The sequence below is a fragment of the Mauremys mutica genome, chromosome 4, assembly GCF_020497125.1.
Source record: "Mauremys mutica isolate MM-2020 ecotype Southern chromosome 4, ASM2049712v1, whole genome shotgun sequence".
Taxonomy (NCBI): domain Eukaryota; kingdom Metazoa; phylum Chordata; order Testudines; family Geoemydidae; genus Mauremys; species Mauremys mutica.
This window is the reverse complement of record NC_059075.1, coordinates 120,114,621-120,137,943: the sequence shown is the minus strand read 5'-3', so window position 1 is coordinate 120,137,943 and position 23,323 is coordinate 120,114,621. Positions and strand designations below refer to the sequence as shown.

The window sequence follows — 23,323 nt, the reverse complement described above, 5'->3', positions numbered from 1 at the left end:
GGTGATGGCCCATTCCTTTCTGTAGCAGCAGCGCCTGCCCTGCCCACCTTGTTCTCACAGCACAGAACAGTGTTGTTTCCTCCCTCCCTCTCCCTGCCCGGGGTGTTTCTGGCTTTGGAGTTGCTGTGCCTGGCTGTATCCTCTCCCCCTGCCCCCACCCCCAGAGGATCTCCGAGCACCTCATTTCAGTTGTTGGTGAATTAATTGTCCCCACCCCAGGAAGTGGGGTCAGGTAATGTCCAGATTCCTGCATGGAGGGGGAAACTGAGACACCCAGCGCTGATGGTCATACGGCGCGTCAGTGCAGAGATGGCACTAGCTCCAAGCTCCAGAGCTGAGGTTTCAGCCCTGGCCCATGCCTCCTCAAACAGTGCACCTGGGTGTGCCCAGTTACCAGGGCCATGTGCTACAGCAAGAGGGGACAGGGCAACCACTGAAGTGAGCAGCAGAGTTTCCAGTGGAGCACAGGAGCCAGGAAAGCCATTGGCTGTGCTCATCTGCCTCCCCCACCTTGGCACAGAGAGCCAGAGCTGAGCTGTGGCAAGACCCTGACTAGAGCGCACGGAAGCTGGTGACAGATGGGAGGAATGGGGTGGCACATGGAAAGATCTACATCTATCTGAGCTTGGCTAAGGGCTACTGGGGCCACACACATATGCTCCAGCAGCTGTAATGGCTACTTCACTGTAAGCACAACACCGGCTCCTGCCACCTGATGGTGAACGGGCTCGAACTCTTCCTGCTGTCCCAGCTGGGGTCTCCCCATGCAGCTTTTGGGTCGGGTAGTACTGAGGAGGGATCTTTCTTCCTTTGTGTTCTCCAGCTTCTCCTAGCAGGGGTGTCCTCTCTGTGCCTGCAGGTTGCTCCTGGGCTGGGACCCCCACACACTCTTTGATTCCCCCTTCCTGTGGGGGGAGAGCCTGGCTCCCCTGGTGTGTTTGCTCAGTACTGCCTCTGCTGTGAGAGAGCTCCCCTAGAATGTCAGGGCTATGAATTCTCAGAGCAGCAACTCAGCAGGTCTGGGGAGGGGAAGGGATGTGGAGGGAGGCAAGGTATGGGGGAGTCTGCATACACTGGGGCGGGGTAGAGAGGAGGGGGCAGGGGCTGAGAGTGGGAGGCACTGGGTTGAAAGAGCAGAATGAGGTCATGGCTCAGCTTCATAGTGAGATCCAGTGGGCTGTGGAGGCCAATTCCCTACACTAGTGGAGTTCAGCCCCTGCAGAGGAGCACACAGGGCCAGTCTTGCCCTGGTAGGGGCAGGTGACTTGGGGGCTCATTGCTCCCCACCATGACGACACCCCGTCAGCCCTTCAGGGCTACCACGGAGACATTTTATGCTACATAGCTCCTTTGCTGGGGTTTTATTTATTCCTCAGCCCTAGCCTGTTACACCAAGTGTTTCAGGCTTTGCACCTCCTCAAAGACAGTCGCTACCTGCCCTCTCTTAGGGCTCATGGTTACTTTAACTCCATGCCTTTGCCCTCTCCAGCCCTACCTTGCTGGAGGGATCATGCTGCTCCTCACAGCTCAGTATGGTTTATTCCTGCCTTGTGGGGCCTAGCTTTGTGCAGAGGGGCTAGCAGGCCCTTTTTCCTCTGGGTAGAGCCTTTCCCCAGGCTCTCTTCAAGCTCTCCCTGGGCTCCCCTTCTCCTCCCTAGGTATAGTCCTGAGCAGGTGGCACCTGTTTAGTCTTCAGGGACATTGGACCTGCTTCATTTAAGGGGCCAGACCCCTGAGATAAAGGGCCTGGAGCAGGTGTCTTCCGTATCTCACTGTCACTTGAATCAAGGGCAGGGGGGGAGAAGGGCTGAGGCCAGGCAGAGGTCTCCTTCCACAGATCCTAAGCTGGTTATTCCAGCCCAATGTACCACCCTGAATGCCACCGGAGAAACCCACTCAGCCAATGTGCCCTGGGAGAGCAGGAGCTGGCACCAACCCAGCTGCACAGGCCACATAGCACTGCTGGAGGGATTGCCCCAGGCCAAGGGCCATCCCCACTTCACCCCACCCAACTGGCAAGACTTGCAGGCTGCTATGGGATCAAGAAACAGGGCAAGGCACTGCCAGCATGTGGTGTGCATTGTCATGAATCCAACCAGGCAAGGTCTGGTTCCTGGAGCATGGACCAGCTAGACAATGCCACAGGCTGGGGGAAGGGCCGGAGCTAAGCAGAGTCCAGGAACAGGCTGAAAGGGACCTAGGAGTGGTGGGGAGATTCCTTTTCCTGGAGCGGCACAGAAGGGAGACTGTGGCACTAGCTTTTACCTGGCAGAAGCAGCTCTTCCAGCTGCTGGCACAATTCATAGTTCCAGCTAAGCCATGACATGGCAGCATTGCTGGGGGTGGGAGGAGCTGAGACATGAGCCCAGGTAATTAGCACAGGGGAAAGTGAGCAACCACTGTGCTAGAATTAGAGTAAGGAGGAAATCCAGCTCTGGGCAGGGCTGTGATATGCCCCCCCACCCCCCTCCTGGAGCAGGGTTTGCAGATGAGCATAGGGCATGTGAGGCAGAGGGCTAATTCATCAAGCCAACAGATCAGTGCACCCTGCCGGCACCAGCCAGTTCATGGAGTTGAATGGCTAAAAGGAGTATCTTCACCCCAGCAGCCTGCACCACCAGGCTCTTAGTCCTGCCTTGCTCTGAGGAGCTGGATCGATAAGGGTGGCCTTGCTCCCAGACTGCTAGAGCTGAAAGGCCAACCTCCCTATTGCCTTTGCTCAGCTCCAGCTGGTTATTCCCAGCACTAAGCCTATTCAGCAACAGCTGGGTTTTAGGAGGCTCAGTTTTCACCCCTCCCCTGATTTCCTCCCCCGATTTCCTCCCCCAAGACGACACCCCCTTGACTCCAATTCCAAAAGGGTACTATTTATTAAACAAAGGCCCCAGCGTTTCAGAATAGCCTATTCGGGTGTACGGTTTCCCAGCAAGATATCAGAAGTACCCCAGATAGTGACATGGCTAATGCTAGAGATAGGAGACAAAGCCCTGGGGAAGCCACACACTTCAGCCAAGCTTATGAGACAGAGACAGACACACACAGCAGGCTGGAAATACACTTCCCAGCTTGGAGCTTTAAGTCACGAACACTTAGCAAGGACCCAGCAGCCAGCTTCTCTCCCTGGAGTTAGGTAGATGTCCACGGTGACGCTCCACCCCATGAGCTGTCTTTGCAACAATCACTAATTCATTCCCGTAAACCCTAGAACTCAATGGGATGGTGCTGGATTGCACTCTTCCTCTCCTCGGTATAGGGGCAGTTACTCCAATTGCTCCCATTGTCTGCTTTGTCCTTTTTTTCCCCTTCAGGCTAGGGCCCACCTGATTTTTCAAAAAGCAGCAAAGTCTTGGGGCACCTTACAGACTAACAGACTTTTGGAGTATGAGCTTTCGTGGGTGAATACCCACTTCGTCGGATGCATCTGACGAAGTGGGTATTCACCCACGAAAGCTCATGCTCCAAAAGTCTGTTAGTCTATAAGGTGCCACAAGACTCTTTGCTTCTTTTACAGATCCAGACTAACACGGCTACCCCTCTGATACCTGATTTTTCAAGGTTGTCTACAGAGCTGGTTGGACATTTTCCACAAGCAGTTTTCCATCAGAAATCGCTGATTGACACAGTCAGTGCATTTTGGGGAATGCCTGGAGTTAGCTGAATGTTTGGGGAAAATCATCCCTGTCAAACGTTTCACTATTCTAGGTAACAAGTCAAACTGAAATCCTCACTGTGCTTTGTGTCACACACAGTCCTGCCACTGATTTAGCATCCCAGATCAGGACAAAGCCAGAGATTTGGAAGTCAGAGAATTTCCCAGGAGACAAAAAACTCAAAATTCCAACCAGCTGTAGCTGCATTCCACCTCTCCAGTAACATGTACTGAGCCTCTGTGTGGATGCTATCAAACCCCCTGGGGCTGGGCAGCTTCTCACATACTATACAACAAATACATTTAATTGCCTCTCTCTGGAAACACTCCTAATGAAGCCTCCAGTGTCTTCCTACGATCTCAGCTTGAGCCAAGTGGGCTCACTCCCAACCTACCGCAATAGCACACAACTCCAAGGAGCAGAACTCACAGCCATAGAGGATAGGAAGGACCACCCATCCTACTCCCCTGCAATCAGTGATGGGGAAATATTCCCCCTTGAGTCAACCATACTTCCTATCTGCCCTTCTCTGGGGCACTGAACCCTTCCCACCATGTCCCCATCTGTTACATCATGTGGGGATGGGAGGAATTAATACCTGGTGAACAATTTAGCCCATATCCTGTACATGAATCCTTAAAACAGAGTGAAGTATCTGCTTTGTGGGGACCCCACACCACCCCTGGCAGATCCAGTGCCCAGAATGGACAGGATCTTGTCTCAAACTTCTGAGCAGCTCATGGCAGATGCCACCAAAGCACATGTAAGCATTGAGTCCATTTTCATTAGTGGTGGCTGGGTCAGGCAACAGCAGCGAGTGTCTGTTGTACAGCCCCCAAATTACATCATGCCCATGGTAGCGCATAAGCACTGGGAGGAGATACAGCTCACGGTGCCTGCCCGCGCTGAGCCGGGACCTGGGAGAGGCCAGCTATGAAGACTGAATTGGCCAGGCACTAGAGAGCCTCCAGGCCCAAGCACTTGGAAATTCTTGCTGGGGTGGCTTTCAGCAGTCAGTGCAGCCGAGGCCAGAGCCAGACACCCCACATGAGGTAGGAAAGGCAGACCGGCGCCTGGTGTAGGACTGCAGGGTGGAGCTGTGATACAGCCCCAGAGTCGGCAATACAGCCTAGATCCAAACAGAGAGCTGCAGGTGAGTGGATTCTGAGCCTGAGCTGTTCTACTAGTCAGAGAAGCTCAGTACACAGAGTTTATCTGTGGATCCTGGGCAGAGGAGTGAACAGCATGGCCCTGGACAGCTCCTCCCACCTTAGCATCCCCAGGGCAGTTGGGGGCACTGCAGCAGGACTCCCTGGCCCACCTGCACATCACAGCGAAGCATGGACAACAGCTTCCTGCTCTGCAGCCCTCTCCTGGCAGGAGGAAATGTAACTGCTTCCTCCACTCAAAGAGCTGGGAGAAGGGAGTATGACCGGGGCTGGAAGCAAACCCCATGGAGAGCAAATGCTCTGAGCCCTAGCAGAGTCTCCCAGGGTTGCAGGGGACAGCACCAGAGAACAGAAGCGGGTGGCAGATCTAGGCAGGCAGTGGGAAAGGGAAGCTGGCTGGAGCTTGGCACGTTGATGCCCCGGGCACATGCACGCTGCTACAGCTGAGTGGCCAGCACAGGCTCTGGCCCCCACCTCCAGCAGAGCCAACGCCAGGGCAAGCACCCCAAAGCAGGCTTTTATTTTAGTTCGGGCCACTTGATCTAGGCCGTAGCATCAGCCAGGGCCCCTAAGGCACAGCAGCACAATGGCAAGAGGGGCCAAGGCTGCCTGGTGAATCCCAGAAAGCAGCAGCATGTGCAGGAACCCACAGCAGAAGGCAGGGGAGTGGCAAGAGCCAGGGATCCGGTAGAGCAGCCGGGTGGTAAGGGAGCACAGAGAGCACCTCCACCCCTTGTCTCCGTGCTGGCCAGACTCCAGAGACGGCTCAGCGCCAACAGCAGGAGCACTGAGCTGCCCTTCTCACCAGAGAGTCTGGGCAGCGGCTCCTCCAGGCGGCTGCTTCACTTGTCCTAATGGAGCAGGGGCTGCGGAGAGAGAAGTCATGAGCAAGGCACCCCCCTCGCCCAGCACTAAGCCAGCTTCCAGCACCACAGCCACCCCCATCTTGCTGCTCCAGAACCACCCTGGCCTTTGGTGCCACCATCCTGTACTGGACATTCCTGTCTGATCGCTGCCCCCATCTGCCCCACTGGCTGAGCCACTAGTTTCCTGGCTCCTCACTTTAGCAGGTGTCTTCCCAGGCAGATCAGCAGCGAGTTGACTTGTTATTTCTTGCCCAGGTTTCCAATCTCATCTCCCACCTTTCCCCTACCAGCCCTCCCCCCACACCGAACCCCTCAGCCCCACCCCCACCACACATTACCTCCATATTGGTGCACATAAAGTTAATTCTGCACGTGGATGTAAAATATTAGAGGGAACATTGCACCCACTCTTCCCCTCCTCATCCGCCCTAAACCTGGCCTCACTGCAACACTCCACATGCCCAACTCCTCCCCGATCCCCAACCCCACGGCATCCCCTCCTGCCCATGCTGCTACTCCTCCACAGTGCCCATGGCCTGGGCCACCAGCAACACTGACTCGGTACCTGTCGGGCCTCCAGTGACTCTGACTCTGGGCGCTTCCAGGCCGGCATGGCGAGAGCCCACAGCACCAGCAACCCAAAGGCCAAGATCAGCATCCCCAGAGAATTGGCAAACCAGGCCTCAGGGGGGAGTTTGGCGTAGGGAACCGTCTTGTTCGTCCTGAGAGAGAAGAGATGGAGCCACCGCCATCATTTGGAGCCAGCACCAGTGCAAGCACCTTTGCCCCTTACAATCCCAGCTCCCTCTGGAGAGCCCCTGGAGGGGGAAACCCTGCCAGCACCCCCACAGATGGGTGAGGAGGGGCCTCTCCCACTTCCTGGAACATCCATTGGGCCCTGTGAGATCCAGCCATGCCTCAACCCATTTCCAGGGCAGGAGGTTCTAGCCCTTCCCTGGGCACCTTGCCCAGTCATCTTCACCACCCACTCCTGCCCGTAAGAGCAGCTCCCTAGCCTCTTGAACAGCTACCTAGAGCTGGGGATGCTTCCCAAGTCTCCCCTTAGTCATCCTCTCTGCACCAAGCCTGCCCAGCCCTTAGATCTTCCCTTCTGGGGCTGTCACCATTCAGCCGCTTGCTGGCATCTCTCAGTCACATAGTGTGTACGTGCGGTGGGGGGAGGTGACCCTACCCATGCTTGGGGTGACTAACATAAGCCAAGATTGGAAGACGGGGGTGGGTCACTGTGCTGTTCTGTGCACTCCCCTGAAGCTCTGGTATAGGCCACTGTCAGAGACAAGGAGTGGTGGGGGAAGCCCTAGGCTGAATGGAGACCCACACACCCCACACCAGCTCTGGCACTCACAGGCTGAAGAAGAGCTTCTCGTTAATGCCGGAGATGGATGCTGCCATGGCCAGCGCGAGGATGATGGAGCCGAAGAAGATGTGAATGGGCTTGTAGATAATCCGCAGCCAGGCAGGGGACCAGGGTAACAGGAAAGTAGCGAATCCCATGAGCCACTAGGATGGGGGAACAGAGAAGAGTTTGGGGCACAGAGTGGATCACGCCATGGCACAGGCAGCCAACAGCAAGAGGGGGAGCCAGGGCAGAGCTGGGCATCAGAGGAGGAGGCTGGGCACCCACCTGGCAAGAGAAGAGCAGCACAGCTGCCAGCCCCAACCAGCTGTGCAGCGAGTACATGTTGGGGATTTTCTGGGCATTGTGGAACCCGAAGACTGCGACGAGACCCAGCACGACCAGGAAAAAGGCTGCCAGGGTCAGCGCCGCATGCAGCAGCTTCCACGGGAGCTTGGGGCCCACCCAGGAGCTGGGCACCCGGTACACCAGCACCGCTGCAGGGGAGAGAGAGGCCAGCACACTCAGAGAAACCCTTGTATCCATGTCCCAGCCCCCGACGCGCCACCCAGGGACAGCACCCACTTACCTCCCCCATACAGCACCAGCATGCCCGTCACCATGAAGACCGGGTGCCAGTTAAACATCTTGGTGGAGCCATCCCAGGCAAAGCCTCCGCGCCAGTGCTGGGACCAGAACCCTGTGAACACCACACACAGGAACCCCAGGGTGCCCAGCAGCGCCAAGAAGGGCAAGAACTGGAAGGTGGGCATCACTCCAGCAGCAGGGACTGCACCTGAGGGGGAAATACCACACCAGCTGATTGTACTGCCCAGCCTGTGCCCTGCTGCACTCTGAGCAAATCACTGCCCCTCATGCCAGACCCTGCACAGCCCACTAGGCCCTGCTGCCTCTCGCCCACCCTCCGTCCCTCCCTGCCAACCCTCACCTGCCCTCCCTCCCTCTCCTCCGCTATGCTCCATTCACCGCTCACCCACTTGCCCATCCCTCCCCCTACTGGGCTCTGGCCACCCTCACCCGCCCACTCAGCCTCCCTCCTCTCCAGCCGCTCCTCACCCGCCTGGCCTCCCCTCCCCTCCCTCTGCCGGGCTCCAGCCGCCCCTCACCCGCCTGGCCTCCCCTCCCCTCCCTCTGCCGGGCTCCAGCCGCCCCTCACCCGCCTGGCCTCCCCTCCCCTCCCTCTGCCGGGCTCCAGCCGCCCCTCACCCGCCTGGCCTCCCCTCCCCTCCCTCTGCCGGGCTCCAGCTGCCCCTCACCCGCCTGGCCTCCCCTCCCCTCCCTCTGCCGGGCTCCAGCCGCCCCTCACCCGCCTGGCCTCCCCTCCCCTCCCTCTGCCGGGCTCCAGCCGCCCCTCACCCGCCTGGCCTCCCCTCCCCTCCCTCTGCCGGGCTCCAGCCGCCCCTCACCCGCCTGGCCTCCCTCTGCCGGGCTCCAGCCGCCCCTCACCCGCCTGGCCTCCCTCTGCCGGGCTCCAGCTGCCCCTCTTCCCTCCCTCTCTTCCACCAGTCTCCGTCCACTCCTCACCCGCCCTCCACCCAGCTCCGGACACCCCTCACCCTGCCTCTCCACTGGGCTCCACCACCCACCTTCCCTCTTTCCTTCTCCAGCAGCCCCTTGCCCGCCCGCCGTCCCTCCCTCCTTCCTCCACCTGGCTCCAGCCACTCCTCATCTGCCCTCCCTCACCTCCACCAGCCTCTGCCAACTGCTGTCAGCCAGTGCCCTCCTGTCTCAGAAGGCTGGTTATAGAACTAGGAGCAGGCGGAGCCCCAGACCGGATCAACAGCTGCTTTAAGTGCAGCCTTAAGTAACAAGCTGCAGGTGGGCGGGGAGGAGCAGCCAACTGCCCTGAGCCCAACCAGAACGGATCCTGCTGGTTGGGAGCCAGCAGAAAAGTCCCCAGAGACAGAGATGATCTTAGATAATCAAACCCCTGCAGCCAGAGCTCAGAGGGCAAGAGAGGCCTCTGCCCACCCTGCAGCCTTCACTCCCCTTCCCCTGGAGGACAGCAGGGATCCCAGGTTCCCAAGTAGAGAAGAGCCCCGTTCTCCCCCCTCCTCCCCAAGGAGTCCCTGCCCTGCAGCACTCACACTCTGAAGATCTGTGCTGAGCCAATCAACCCCAACAGCCAGGAGCTGGGCTTTGGGGATGCTGTGCCCACACGCCAGGCACCAGAATGACACGGACCCAGCCCCCGCAGCACCGAAGGCTCTCCCACCAGCTGCCATGAGTATCCACAACGGGCTGGCCAGATCACCATCTGGGACCCAGCTAGCACCAGAAGCACAAGCAGTGCCCAGCAGCCTTCCCAGGTGGAAAACACAACCTGATCAGCCATAGAGAGGGAGCTACCTCCAGCCCAGGGGTTTCAGATCCTCCAAAACACCACCCACTCCCCCAGCGCCCAGAGAGAAAGGAAGGGCCCTCGTCACAGTCACCGAGCCTCCTGCCTGCCACCCTGGCAGCTGCACCTGTGCTTGGCACTTCCTGTGGGGAGGCAGCGGGTCATGAGACCCTCCCAACTTCTGCTTTCAGATCAGCCCAGCCCAGCCCAGCCCAGCCGCTGGAAGGGGGAGGAGCACAGAGCTAAAGGCACCTGAGACCAACAGTAGAGAGCTCGGGGGAGGGACAGCATACATGGGAGTGGGGCTGATCCCCCTGCCTCACTCACTCAATGCTCAATCCTGCCCCACAGCACCCCTTGCTATTCCCATCCCTGCACCCCATTTCTGACAGTACCCCACTATGCTGTTCCTGTATACCCCTCCCCCACCGGAGAGTGAGTCTTTAAAACCAGAAGAGATTATCAGATCATCTAGTCCAGTGGTACTCTCCAGTGGTTCTTTTGTACTGGTGACCCCTTTCACATAGCAAGCCTTTGAGTGTGACTCCCCCCTTATAAATTAAAAACACTTAAATATATTTAACACCATTATAAATGCAGGAGGCAAAGCCGGGTTTGGGGTGGAGGCTGAGAGCTCACAACCCCCCATGTAATAACCTTGTGACTCCCTGGGGTCACGACCCCCAGTTTGAGAACCCCTGATCTAGTCTGATCTCCTATGGAACACTGGGTGACAGTTCTTGGGGCACCCAGGACTGAGTCACCTCCAGCCGTCAGCCAGAGGGAGCCTTGCTTGTGCTTAACTGGGTGATAGCTCCCTGACACTGCCAGCCTGTTAGCCACCAAAACCATCTCCGCTGGGCTAGGCCAGTCCTCACTTTGCCTTTCCGGTTAACAATCGGTGCATCCCATTTCCCGGGACCCTTCAAAGCTTCCCCTGTGAGATCCAGCCTCTTCTCCACTGAACACCCACAGTAATACCAGCTCTGCTGTCCCCATGGGAACAGTGCATACACCAGCTCTGGATCGGCTCCTGATCTAATACCAAAACACTGAGATATATTTATAGTGGAAATAAGGATAAACTACTCGAGATTCAAGAGATTGTGACGAAGGATGATGGAAACAAAAGGGTTAATATAAAATAAAATCATAACACGATTCCTAGAGACTAAACTGAGCAGGCTAACCTTCCATCTAAAGATGTTTTATCTCACCCAAACATCCTTCACGGCATTTCAGGCAAGGCTGTGATCCCATTTTTGTGAAAGTAACCGCACTGCCCAATTACTTCCTAGGCGCAGGACAAAGGGGTATCTTCCCTGCCTTCCCCAGAGTTCACTGTTTGTACCCCGAGTCAGCATAACCCCTGGGTCTTATTGTCCTGTTTTGCTATCCTGTTGTCATATCCCCCTGTTGACTCTGTGATTGTGGTTTTCCACTGTGTCAGCTTACACTGTTTGATTTAGATGTCGGAAGACATGTGACTAGCCATGCCTGTATCCAACAGAAAACCCAGACCTGAAGAAGAGCTCAGTGTAGCTCGAAAGCTTGTCTCTTTCGCCAGCAGAAATTAATCTAATAAACGGGTGAAAGTGAGCTGGGACGGCGTACTGGTAAAAAGTGGCCGCTGGTACCGGCCTGTAGCAGCTGACATTAAAGTGCTGCCGCGGCAACACTTTAAGCTGGGCCCTTTGCCACAGCAGCACTTTAACGTCGTTGCTCCTTTTGCCCCACCTGGGCTGCCACCGGGGGGGGGGGGGCAAAAGGAGCAGCTGCCCTGGGACCAGCAATTTAAAAGGGCCCGGGGCTCCAGCCACTGCTGCCGCTACCCACAGCGGCAGCGACCAGAGCCCTGGCCCTTTAAATTGCTGCTGGAGCGCTGAGTGGCGTGGGCCAGGCAGCACGGATGGGCTGGCTGGGGGACACTGAACCCTAGCCCCGCCCGTTCTGCCCCCATACTGGTAAGTGTTGAGTGTTATCTCTTATTAGCAGGGATGAAAGTATTACCTTGCCCACCTAAACACACCACAATCAGGATATTCTTGTAACCCTGTGTCAAGTGGTGCTGAAGGGTTCTTAAGATCACACGTAGGCCATTATATTTCACCCTGGTACCCCTGTGTGGAACCAAGTAACTTGTAACACTGCCCTACAGCACTCCCGGTCTGACCTTGTGCTGAGCTGACATCATCAGGAGAGATGTCTCTCTGCGATGGGACAGACTCTCCACACAGGGTTATGCCAGCCCTGTGACTAAGTGCACACTAGCAAGTTCTCAGGAACTGGAGGGTGGCATCTCATTTGCTTAGAGATCTGCATCCTCCACCAAAAATACACCCAGCCACCTCAAGGGAGGAAAAGAGCTGCTCGTGGGTGAGATTACCAGCAGTGAACACTTCAGCCTCCCAGTGATCTCTGGAAATGGGTGGCTGCAAAATCCAATAGGCCCTGGGCCTCACTTTGTGTAGTCCAGTCTAGTGACATTCCTCTCACATGTCTGCAGATGCAGGGACCTTCAGTCCCATCCACTGTGCTTTATGCAGATGAGCACACATGGACTAACCAGGCGGTGATACAGGGTTTAATGTCTGCAGCCACAGGAATCCTGCCTGCTGGATGGTCAGCAGTTCAAATGCCTGGAGGTCAGGAAAGGGATCTAGGAGTTGAAAGCTCTTTAGGACAAGTTTTATGCCCTCTTACTTGCATCCAGTGCTCAGCACAATAGGACACCGGATTCTGATTGGAGCTTCTGCAATAATGGTCTTCAGCATGTATGTGAAGAGCACCATTTCCTAGTCAGGATCTCAATGTGTTTGTGCACTGAGAGGTTAGATGAGACTGCTAAGCAATTGGACAAAACAGCAAGTACCTCTCCGCAGGGACTAATCGGTTTTAGTCAGCGTCATGCACAGCTGTAGCATTCGTGATCATTTGCACCAACGGCACTGCCCCGACTCACTCTGTAGCCCCTCAGCCTCATCTTCCCCACCATAAAAACGGGGATCGTGATGCTTGTCTGTTGCCCAGGGAGGGCTGGGACGCATAAAGCCCTTTGAGAGAGCTGGAGGGAAGATGCTGTACAAACATATTGTCTGTTACACCCAGGCAGCAAGACAGTGCTGGGAACAGCACCCAGGAGCTGGCCCCTGCTGCCCCCCCCCCACCCAAATGGAGCAATTCCAACCCAAACCCTTCATGAGAGGATGTGCCAGAGATGCTGGGAGGATTTCAAAGGGACAGAAGGCCCAGTCCCATGTCCAGTCTCACACAATAGCACCAACTCTAAGCATCCAAAAGTTACAGGTCCAATCCTGAAAAATCATGACACTGGCTTAAAAAAATCATAAGGTCTTAAAAAAAATACATTTGGGGAGAACAAGCTGGTGGGAGAAATCTGAAGTGCAAGAGAAACAAAAAAGAATGAATGACTCAAAAGAGCTTGAGGGAGCAGGTCACGATAATGAGACCATCAAAAAATGCACACAAACAGGCCAAAGAAGGCTACAAAGGCAGTTGCCAAGGCAAGAATGGAGGCTAAAGAGGAATTAAACAGAAAGCTGCAGGAAGCTGATCACAGGAAATCGGTTTTTGGGTTGGCAAAAAAAAGAGGAACTCTAAAGCACAAGAAATGAAGAAATCTTCCTATGTGAAGGATAGGTACTGTGTGGTGACTAACCCCAAACAGGTGGTAGGAGCTATGGAAAAAATATTTCTAAAGGCTGTTAAATGAGAAGAGAGTTGCAAGTGCGAGCACTGCTGATAATTTTGGGGAAGCCTCCAAAAGTATAGAAGAGACAGAAGAAGCAATGAATATGATGAAGAATGGTAAAGCATTTGGAGAAGATGAGATAACTGTTGGTATGATCAAGGTAGTTGGAGATACTGGAGTAAAGTGGCATCACAGATTACTCAGAGTTTGCTGGGATCAAGCTAGGATACCAGATGACTGGAGAATAGGGTTGATTGTGCCTCTCTGGAAGGGTAAAGGTGATGCAAATGTTTTATCTGAACAGCTATCACAGCACCACCTTGTTAAGTCAGCCTCAAAGTCCTGGAGAGAATTTTGAAGGCAAGGATGATGTGCAAGGTGGAGGAGGATATAGGAGAGGAGCAACATGGCTTTAGGAAGGGAAGGAGCCAATAGACACATTTGCAATGAGACAGAAGTTTAGAAGAGTAATAAGTGGAGGGCATAACTGCTATGTAGCATTTATTGATCTTGAGAAAGCATATGACTTGGTTCCATGGAAGCTGGTGTTTGCAGTACTGAGATAGATGGGCAGGGGTGTTCGAGAAGTGGAGATGATAGACAAGTTGTATCAAGGGTCAACAGCTAAGGTGAAAACAATACGCACTATTTCAGAATTTGGAGGTAACAATCAGAGTAAGACAAGGTGGTATGCTGAGTCCACTTCTCTTCATCCTAGTTATGGAATTAATTAGTATGAGAACCAAATCTGTGGAGACACAGAGAAAGCTAACGTATGCTGGTGACTTGGCCCTTTTGGTTGACAGCAAAGAGGAATTGGTAAATATCCTAATTTACTAATTAGGGCCTCTGTGTTTGAAGGTAAACATAAAGATAACTGAAGTTGTGCAAGTAGGCAAGGCTGAAGAAGAGCTGTTGATAAAAGTTTCAGGAGAGACGCTGAATCAGAGGAATTTGTGTACTTGGGAAATACACTTAGTACCACTGGAGAGAGACATGGGGAGGGGGAGGGGAGGGAAAGAACCCAATGGGCAGCAGTGAAAAAAGTGGCAGTATTACTGCGGGAGTGGCAATTAACTAACAAGCTGAAAGGAAGTGTTATGTTGCCTGCATTTGTCCCTGCCTGCTCTACAGTTTGGAAACAGTGGGTCTTACGGAGATGGAAGAGAAAACAAAAGATATAGGTAGCAGAAAATACTATACTGAGGAGAATAGCAGGCAAGCGGAGGTAGACAGAGCACACAGGGAGGAAGATAGGGGGAAGCTGAACTTCGGACTCTCAATGACAGATAGGCAGGAGAGCACCAGTGCCCGTTTGACACGGGCTGGGCGCGTGATAAGAATGGGAGAGCAACCAGCGAAGAAAGCACAGGAGGAAGAGGACAGCAAGAAAGGGCACAGAAGACCAATGATACAATGGAGTCAGTCAAGAGAAGTTTGAAAAAAGGGCTGGAACTTCGAGTCCTAGACCTACGAACCCAAGTTATGGACCCAAAGGAGTGGCAAAGAATCATGGGCACCTCTGGGTCTGTGTAAATGGAAAAGAGGTCAAGAAATGAAATTAATTAATGCGAGGCTCACTGTATTTGCCTCATGTTATATGAGTCTCCGGGTGCACGCACGGTCATGATTTCCAGATTTTCTCTGCAACCATGACGGCTAGAAACTTACTTAACTCAGAAGGGCTGATTCTTGTGCAATCTCCAGCAGCTGAGGCCTTAGGAGCGAACACTAAGAATCATGAGACTCACAGTAAAGCGGTGAGTTGGCACCATTTAACAGGGCAGGATTTGGGGCAAAGCATTGGCGATGCGGGGGTGCCTATCGCCCAGCCTGTAACTGGCCCCTTGTGAGTGACCCAGGAGCCGCACAGTCCCCTGGGGGCAGGCCTGAGGCCAACACACCGAAAACTGGGCCTTGGGGCACCAGTGAGGCGGGGCTCCCTGCAGCCAGCCCAGCCCCACGTGCCTCTGCCTCATGGGTCAAAGCCAGGCCCGGCTGGGGAACTGGGGGCCTGTGCCAAGGGCATGCTGCTGGGGAGGGGTCACCGGGTCACCTGCTCCCCCCCTCCCCCATTGCCCCTTGGACTGTTCCTCTGACCCCTCCCCCGTCCCACTCGCACCTCTCGTCCGGCCCCGGCGCGGTGCACGCTGGGAGCGGTAGTTCCAAGGGTCCGTGGAGCCGCGCGCCCGACTCACCTCCCCCCTTACAGCCACGCCCCACGCCAGGCACTTCCGCGTCGCGCCCTCCCCTGCAGCACTATGGGAAATGGAGTCTTCGCCGTCCAGCAGCCTGCGCGGGTCACAGAGACGGGGAGAAGAGAACTCAGCGCCGCTCTATGATCCAAGGCATCCGGCGGTGCCCCTGGCCTCTGTCTGAGCGCTTCCGGTTCCGCCGGCCGGACCGGTCGCCAATGGCTGTGCGGTCTCCATGGGGATGGAAGATGGCGGCCCGAGGTGCGTGCGAGGCCCGGCCCGGGGAAGGCAGCTGCGCCAGGGGGAACCGTAGGAGGCGCGATCGGGCCGCTGCGCCCCCGGTTATGCAACCAAGGCCCGGGGGGGTCCCTGGTGGGGGCCGGCGATCGGGGGGTTCCCTGGGCGGAACCATTGGAGGGGGACCGAGGCGTGGAGGCGTCAGAAAGCTCCTGGGTCCCAAGTCCCCGGAGGCGCTGAATTAAGAGGGATGTCAGTTACGATGTCCCAGAATCGCCTTCCGCCCCTGTAAATGGTGGCAGGGATTCGCCCTGGCCTTCCTGCCCCCACCTATTGCGATCCCCTAGTACTGTTGCCCCTCCCACTGGGGGTGACCCAATTTGTTACCCCCACCCCCAGGCGGTGTACAGTCCACACACACACACACACACGTTGTAGCAATCAGAGATGATGGGGGGGGGGGGAGCGGCTGGCTCTGAATTGCATTTCCTCTTTTCTCCTATGGACAGACCCATATCCCCTCCCCACGGGTGAGTAAAACCTCATTCCTGGTGTGGCAACCTGCCCCAACTCCTATTCCTTGTCTCCTCCTCCCTGCCCGGGGTGATCCCGAGTCTCCAGGAAGGATCCCTCTGCTCCAGTCTCAGGCTGTGCGTGAGTTGCCCCAGACAAGATCACCCCATGGCTCAAAGCTCAACCCCATGTCCCTTCACACCACTACCATTGTGGCTGTGCCCCTGCTGGCTCCCAACTCCAAATGTATTTATGATCCTCTTCCCTTATGGGCATTAGTAACCCCGCAAGATTCTGTCTCCTCTATTCTTCCTCCAGGGTCATGTCCCCCCCCCCCCCATGCATTCTCTGCCAGTCTGTGGCCTGCCATAACCCTGAAGTAACCTGGGTCAGACAGAACAAGAGCTCTTGAGCCCTCTGACTATGACCCACAGGGTAGAGCGCACCCTAGGTTAGGGCATGGCTCTGCATGGAGCCCCTGAGATCCTCTCCCTGGTATGCCTGCAGCCCCTAGGTAGGAGAGGGCCTGTGTTCTGGGTGAAGGGAGTCCAGGGTTACTGCTATGACCCTTAAGGGTGTCCTCATGTAAACATCTTTGCTCTCTAGCCGGGAGCTTGGCTGCTGGGTAGCTGAAACTGAGAAGGTCCCGTGGATTTAGGTCCAGGTACTGTCTGGGGCATGTGAAGCAGCTTGGGGAGAACCCCTGGCCAAGCTGGGCTCTTGGTTGAGCTGCAGCTTCACCTCTAGGTCAGGTAGGCATTTGCCACAGGCCCTGCTGGAGATAAACCCCTTCTGACCTTCTCTTCCAGACTCCAGAGCTCAGCTGTAGGGAGCAGGGAGAGGCTGTGGTGCAGGAGGGGAGCCTAAGCCCCTCTGGCCCTGAGGATGAGCTGGCTCCGTTCTCTGGAATGCACATGCTGAGGGACCGCAGCCCTGGGAAAGGAAGATGCTCCGGACTAGTAACTACAGCCTGGTGCTCTCCCTGCAGTTCCTGCTGCTCGTCTATGACCTCTTCGTCAACTCCTTCTCGGAGCTGCTCCGCATGGCCCCTGTCATCCAGCTTGTGCTCTTCATGTGAGGCGGCAGGGGCTAGCGGTTGGAATTGGGAGAGCTGGGTTCATTTCTCAGTTGTGGGAGGGAGTGCGGACTAGTGGTTAGAGCAGAGGGCTGGGAGTCAGGAGCCCTGGGTTCTCTTCTGCTCACTGCCACTGTAACCAAGAAAATGGGAGGAGGGGCACAAGGGGGACGAGAGGACACACTGAGGCAATGAAGTGAAGGGGGAGGACTTGGGGAAGGTTTTGTCCTCCTTCCCCTCAGTGTGCAGCAGTACCTGACTGCCTTCCTCTGAAGCATCAGTTACTAGCTGCTGGGGGAGAGGGGGCGTAGCTGCAGGGAGAGTCTGGTCTGTGGACAGTGGCTCCATTCCCAGAGCCAGCCCGTGTTCTTGGCACTAAGCCAAGTGTCTGTTACATAAAGATCTGGGGAGGAACATCTGTGTCTGCCCAGATCAATTATCAAAGCAGCGAATTACTGCACTAGGAGGGGCTACCTGGGCCGGAGGAACCACGCAGAGCTGGCTGCCTCTCCTCCCAGGGGCCTGGTGCACGGTGTTGTTCCAGCACAGGCTTTGTCTTTTGTTGTGTAGTCCAGGGCAGCTGGGACACCCCCTAGGACAGAGGGCAATGCTTGTGTTGGCCACTGTGTCCAGCACACGGCCCCAGGGAGGGCTGTGGTCTCTGGAAGTGCTGTGTGCTCATGGCATCTGTCTCCCTGCAGCATCCAGGATATCGCCATCCTCTTCAACATCATCATCATCTTCCTCATGTTTTTCAACACCTTCGTCTTCCAGGCTGGCCTGGTCAACCTCCTCTTCCACAAGTTTAAAGGGACCATTGTCCTGTCGGCTGCTTACCTGGTTCTGAGCATTGCCTTCCACATCTGGGTCATGGTAAGGCAGGGCTGGGCTCGGGGGCTTCAGGGGGCGTAGGAACAGCTGTACACATCTGTCTAGATGGGTAGCTCACCCTCTTCCGGAGCAGCTGGGAGCCTGGCGCATCTGATATGATACCCATTTCCGGCAGTTCCAGAACCACCCACTGGCCTGATGTCCTGCCCCAGCTGGACACTGGCCCATCTGCACTGCTAGCCCCCCTCTGGCATGAAGGTTTAGAGACAGCCAAAATTCCACATCGTGCACCAAGCCAGTCCTGCCACACTCTGTAAGCGGTGTGCTGTCTTGGCCTCCTGCTGGAGAGCAGCTGACTCCTGAGGGAGGAGGGCTGACTCCTGAGCCTGGAGAGGTCAGAGCTTCACTCAGGGCCCCTCTCCCCTTGCAGCTCCAGAGAGGGAGGATTGCTGCTCTGTGGAACATTTCCGTCTCCCAAGGAGGCAGCAGTGCATCTCTGGAGAGTGTGGGGCACTCTAAGGAGAGGAGTGAGGTGCCAGGAGCTGCTGCTAAGCACCCTTGCACCTGGGCCCTCGCTGATTGGGGGGTTCACCCCATGCTTCAAGCAGGGGATTGGGCCTGGAGTAGAAGCAGGGGAGGGATACAAGCCCCACTTCCTCTCCTCTCCCTTGGAGGGAGCTCAGCTGGGCTCCGTGCAGTCCTTCCCCAGACCCTTCCTCCCAGCTTGTGACAGGGAGCATTGTTCCTCCCCAACTCAGATCCTTTCTTTGGGGGCACATGTGCCTCCCCAGCCTCCCCCTCTCTTCTTGGAGATTGGCTGTGGGGCTGGGCACAAGCCCGCCCCATCTGCCAGATTTGGGGAGAGCTGCTCCTTCCACTAGGCAGCATAGTCAGCTATGGCTCTTCGGGGACCTGACCTGACTCGGGTCTGTGAGCAGCCCTCCCAGCCACTTCAAGCAGAGTCCCCACTGCCGAGAGCAGGAGCAGGGCCTCACACAGCAGCCTGTTGCATGGCCATCGGCAGGTGCTGGTGTCCTGGGCCTTGTGCTCTCTTGATGCCATGGTGGGAAACGTGACCAGGGGAGGCAACTCCACAGTGAGAGTTTATTTGGACGGGGGATAGTTTGGGATTCAAAATACATTTGAATCCAACTCCTGCCTTGGTGGCTGGGGCCAGAGGATGGCGGAGGCATCGGTTCTGCCCTCAGGAGCTGTCCCGGGAGTGATCAGAATGCTCACAGTGGGGAAATCAGAGGTGTTCACTCCTAAAGGGGTGGTGGAGTGGCTGCACCGATCCATCTAGTGGGGCAGCCCACCCTCCCCCAGCACTGCTCGGGCCATTGGCCAGTCTGTTGATATCCCATCACTTCCTCCTAAAGGGATTTTGCTCCATCTAAAAACCCAAATCACTGCGCAGCAGAAGTCAGGCCTCAGAGAACACCCTCCTGGCAAGGGACTGCTGAAGCTAGGGTGGAAACTGACTTGTGTCCTCAACTGTGGTACCCATGAGAGGGTGGTACAGCAAGAGCCTTTCCCTTTGAAATCCCCCTCCTTCCCTTTTCAGCTCCCCCCTGAGCAGCAGCTCCTGGTCTCACCAGTTCTGATCAGGATCCAACAGATGATCCTGGGTTGGATCCTGTGTGGGAGCACCAGGGAGTTGGGTTTACACAGATGCCTGGCCTGGTCAGTACTTGCCCTGGAAAGCTCCCAAGCCTGCTTTAGAGTCTTGCTGGAATGGCTTCCCCACCAGCAAGGCTAATCCTTGGGTGAGCAGTGCCAGTGTCTGCGCAGGGCATTACATGGGATAAATCCCCGCCAGGAGCCAGCGCTCAGGGGTGCAGCTTGTCACAGCAGCCACAGGCTGCGAGTGTTCATCCCAGTTTGGGTTGGAGCAGCTTGTGCCCTGCCCTCCTTGGAGGAGAAGGGTAGGGAGGGTTGCTCTCCCCCCATCCTCAAGACACCCACCATCCCCTCCTCACCACTTCCGTTAACTCTTTCCTGCCCTGTCTCTTAGGCACTGTGCCCTCCCCCCTTTAATCTCACCTGCTGCTCAGAGTCTCTCTCTGCTACCTGCTGTGACATTGCCAGTCTCTTAAAGGGCTAGCTCCACAAATCCCATTTCTCTGCTGGGGCTGCTGCTTGGCTCTGAGACGCCAGGGTGAGCACTGGGGTGACGGGCTGGCTGAGACTAGTACCTGGCCCAAAGCCACGGGATAATAAACCAGCCTCTTGTGTTGGATTCAACCGTTTGGTGCTGCAGAACATCAGTAATAAGAACCACTGACGCTCGTAACCCGCTGGAACAGAGCATCATGGTGAGGCACTGCCAGCCAGATACCAGCTGCCTTTGCTGCCCTGAATGCCGTGGTCCCCCTCTGCCCTGCTCCAGTACCCCCCGCCACTGCACAGAGGGCGACACTGAGGCACAGAGAGGGGCCAAGGGTCAAATCCTCAAAGGTATATACTTCTAAGGAGCTGGGCCTAGGTGACTTGCCCAAAGCCACCGAGGTAGTGAGCAGCTGAGCTGGGAACCCAACCCAGGTGTCCTGACTCCCAGCCCTGTGCTCAGACCGCCAGACCCCATCCCTCTGAAGTGCCAATACAAGTAACTGGGAGGGCGTCTGCCTAGCAGTTTCCCCTGGCTGGTGCTGCCCATGGGCCATAGCTGGGCAGCGGGATTTAAGAGGATTTTCTAGGATCTCTGTTGGGAAGCTCGACTGGGTCTTGGTGTTCTGTATAAATCCGATGATCTGATTAACCTTTGTGTGCTCCCTGAGCTGCTTCCTGCCACTCACACCCCCACTCATAGGGAGGAGGAGGGAGACCTCTAGATGGCTGGGCCCCAGGGACGGGCTCAGAGAGGGGGATGGTTCTTGTTGGGAAAGGGTTGCTTTGGAAAGCGGATCAGTACAGTGATGACGCATTTCTCCCCCTGCTGAGAGGCTCAGCCACTAGGGGGAGTCCTCTAACCCTGGGGAGATAAGGAGCTGCTTCGTACTGGGGGTCTGGAGTAAGTGACATGGGGAGGTGACTGAACGGAGCAGCCCAGAGAAGAGAGGAGCAAGGAAGTGAGTAAAGGGACCCAGCGTGCTGAGCTCTGTGGTGGGCTGGGCAGGTGCTCGCATGGCCGTTTCCTGCCTCTGATTTCCCTTGTGCCTCTCTCTCCTTCAGAACCTGCGCTGGAAAAACTCCACCCGCTTTGTGTGGACGGACGGGCTGCAGGCCCTCTTTGTGTTCCAGAGACTGGGTAAGGGCCAAGCTCCATCATGGACCCCAACACACACACACAGACCACAGCCCCAGAGCAGGCAGTGGGCTGGCCCCATCTGCCTTCCCTGCAATCTCCCTAGGCTGGGCTTGAGTTTGTTAGGGAATGGCAGCTCTACGTTCCCATGAGCCATACCAACTCTTTCCCATGGGTGCTGGATCTCAGTGAGGCTCTGCCTGTCCTGGAGGTCCTCAGGGCACACTGGGGTGATCCAGCAGGTGGAGGATGGGGCGGGGGAGAGGACATTCCCCAGCTGGCTGTGTTGTCTCACCTTCCTCTTGCTGTCCCCAGCGGCCGTGCTGTACTGCTACTTCTACAAGAGGACGGCCTTGCACCTGGGGGATCCCCGCTTCTACCAGGACTCCCTATGGCTGCGCAAGGAGTTTGCTCAGGTCCGCAGCTGATGGCTTCCTCCAGGACCCAGAGCCGTGGCTGGTCCGTGGCTGCTCCCAGCTGGCTGGCATGGAGCCCACCCCCGTTCCACCTGTGCTCTCTATTGGCTGTCTGAGAAGCCAGTGTCTCTCAAGCCTGGTCTCTCACTCCATCCCATGAACTAAACAGGCTGGAGAGGTCCCATCAAGAGACGTGTCATCCTCACACCTGCTTCTTTGCTGGTTGCCTGCTCAGGCTCTCCATCATCCCTGGTACCTCATTCCACTCCCCTCTTGCAGATCAGCGAGCCGTTCCTGCCCCTTTCTCTCTGGACCCAGCTTCAGCCTCCCTGAGGAGTGATCCGAAGTGCCAAGCAGGTTTGGCTCAGGATTCCTGTCCTGTAACTGCAGCATGGCTCCTCTTCATCCAGAAAAATCCTTCCACCAGCCCTACGCACAGCTCACTTGCCGCCTGACCAATGTGGTCCTGTTGGTATTGGCTCCATTTGGCCTCCGCTTTGCATATCTGGTGGGATGAGGTGCCAGGACTCAGCCTGTCCTAGCCATGCAGCGTTAGGCCTGTCCTGGTGGTAGACCCTCATTTTGTACCTGCGTATTTTTGTAAATTATGAGACAATAAATTGGCTTCATTTTCCAGAAACCTCCTTGTGTGCGCATGTTTTGGGTGCATCCTCCTTACCCCAGGCCCTGTTCTATCCTAGAGGTATGTGTCCCACTCCCTCCCAAAAACACTATTCTGTTCTAGCCCACGTTGCAGCTAATTCCCCTACTGGGGGCAGGAATCCAATGGCCGGGACACACACTCTCACTCTTTTCTTTTCTTTCTTTCCCTTAGGTGCTCCAGTGGTGCAATTGGTTAGCGCACAGTACTTATATGGCTGTCCTGAGAGGAGCTATGCTAAGGTTCTGTTCACGCCTCAACTGGATTTTTTTTTTTTTATTTTTTTTTGGGAGGGAGGGAGGGAGGGGGATAGCTCAGTGGTTTGAGCATTGGCCTGCTAACCCCAGGGTTGTGAGTTCAGTCCTTAAGGGAGTCATTTAGGGAACTGGGGTAAAAATCTGTCTGGGAATTGGTCCTGCTTTGAGCAGGGGGTTGGACTAGATGACCTCCTGAGGTCCCTTCCAACCCTGATATTCTATGAATGCAGCTGCTGAGCTGCCTGTGGTGTTTAGTCATTCCCCAGTCATGGATCAGGGTCCTGCTGAGCTAGCCACTGCAGAAACACAGAACAAAGATGGCTGCCACCCTAAAGAGCTGACAATCTAAGCAGCAGGCAGGAGACAATAAGACAATACCGATCACCTTGACTGGCAGTGGTAGCAGTAGGGTCTGCATTCCTACCACAGAGTACGCATTGCTGAATGGGCAACCGCTGAATTCCTCCATCAGCTTGTTGGAGGGCTAGGCAGGGTGCAGAGCCTTGGTAAAGGCCAGGGCAGAGGTGTGTATCGAGAATGGTGCTGTAACCTAGGGCAGGCAGACTTACATGTAGACCCACTTAACACAGCCCTTGTTTCCCATGACATCTCGATCTTGGAGGGGTGAGAAGATAAAGCACTTGCTAGTCTAATGATCTCAGCTGGATGGAGAAACCCCTCAGCTTGCCAGTGAGCTGTGTTTTCAGCATTGGTTTATTTCCAAGCTGCCTGCTCCAGAGGAAGGGGTCTGGGTACTGTCTTGTGGTGATCAGAGCAG

General features: G+C 55.8%; 2 protein-coding genes across 12 annotated transcripts; one reads left to right on the top strand and one right to left on the bottom strand.

Annotated features, from left to right (window-relative positions):
• Positions 1 to 4,750: 4,750 nt before the first annotated feature.
• On the bottom strand, positions 4,751 to 15,436 carry LOC123369253 (lysosomal membrane ascorbate-dependent ferrireductase CYB561A3). Of its 5 annotated transcripts, none has more exons than XM_045014610.1 (6): positions 15,315 to 15,436; positions 7,632 to 7,838; positions 7,331 to 7,539; positions 7,052 to 7,206; positions 6,251 to 6,407; positions 4,751 to 5,685 (listed from the first exon to the last, which is right to left on the bottom strand). In XM_045014610.1, the coding sequence occupies exons 2-6, from the start codon at positions 7,813 to 7,815 to the stop codon at positions 5,671 to 5,673; spliced, it is 720 nt and encodes a 239-aa protein (XP_044870545.1). In that variant the 5' UTR covers positions 7,816 to 7,838; positions 15,315 to 15,436; the 3' UTR covers positions 4,751 to 5,670. The 5 variants fall into 5 exon arrangements, with proteins under 5 accessions (XP_044870545.1, XP_044870548.1, XP_044870549.1 ...); XM_045014613.1 differs by lacking the exon at positions 15,315 to 15,436 and adding an exon at positions 15,239 to 15,303; XM_045014614.1 differs by lacking the exon at positions 15,315 to 15,436 and adding an exon at positions 9,532 to 9,544.
• On the top strand, positions 11,340 to 22,267 carry TMEM138 (transmembrane protein 138). Of its 7 annotated transcripts, none has more exons than XM_045014621.1 (6): positions 15,411 to 15,572; positions 16,058 to 16,078; positions 16,871 to 17,135; positions 17,838 to 18,009; positions 21,139 to 21,214; positions 21,527 to 22,267. In XM_045014621.1, the coding sequence occupies exons 3-6, from the start codon at positions 17,008 to 17,010 to the stop codon at positions 21,637 to 21,639; spliced, it is 489 nt and encodes a 162-aa protein (XP_044870556.1). In that variant the 5' UTR covers positions 15,411 to 15,572; positions 16,058 to 16,078; positions 16,871 to 17,007; the 3' UTR covers positions 21,640 to 22,267. The 7 variants fall into 7 exon arrangements, with proteins under 7 accessions (XP_044870560.1, XP_044870556.1, XP_044870554.1 ...); XM_045014619.1 differs by having other exon boundaries at positions 15,435 to 15,572; positions 16,058 to 16,198; XM_045014620.1 differs by having other exon boundaries at positions 15,435 to 15,572; positions 16,058 to 16,202.
• Positions 22,268 to 23,323: the final 1,056 nt, after the last annotated feature.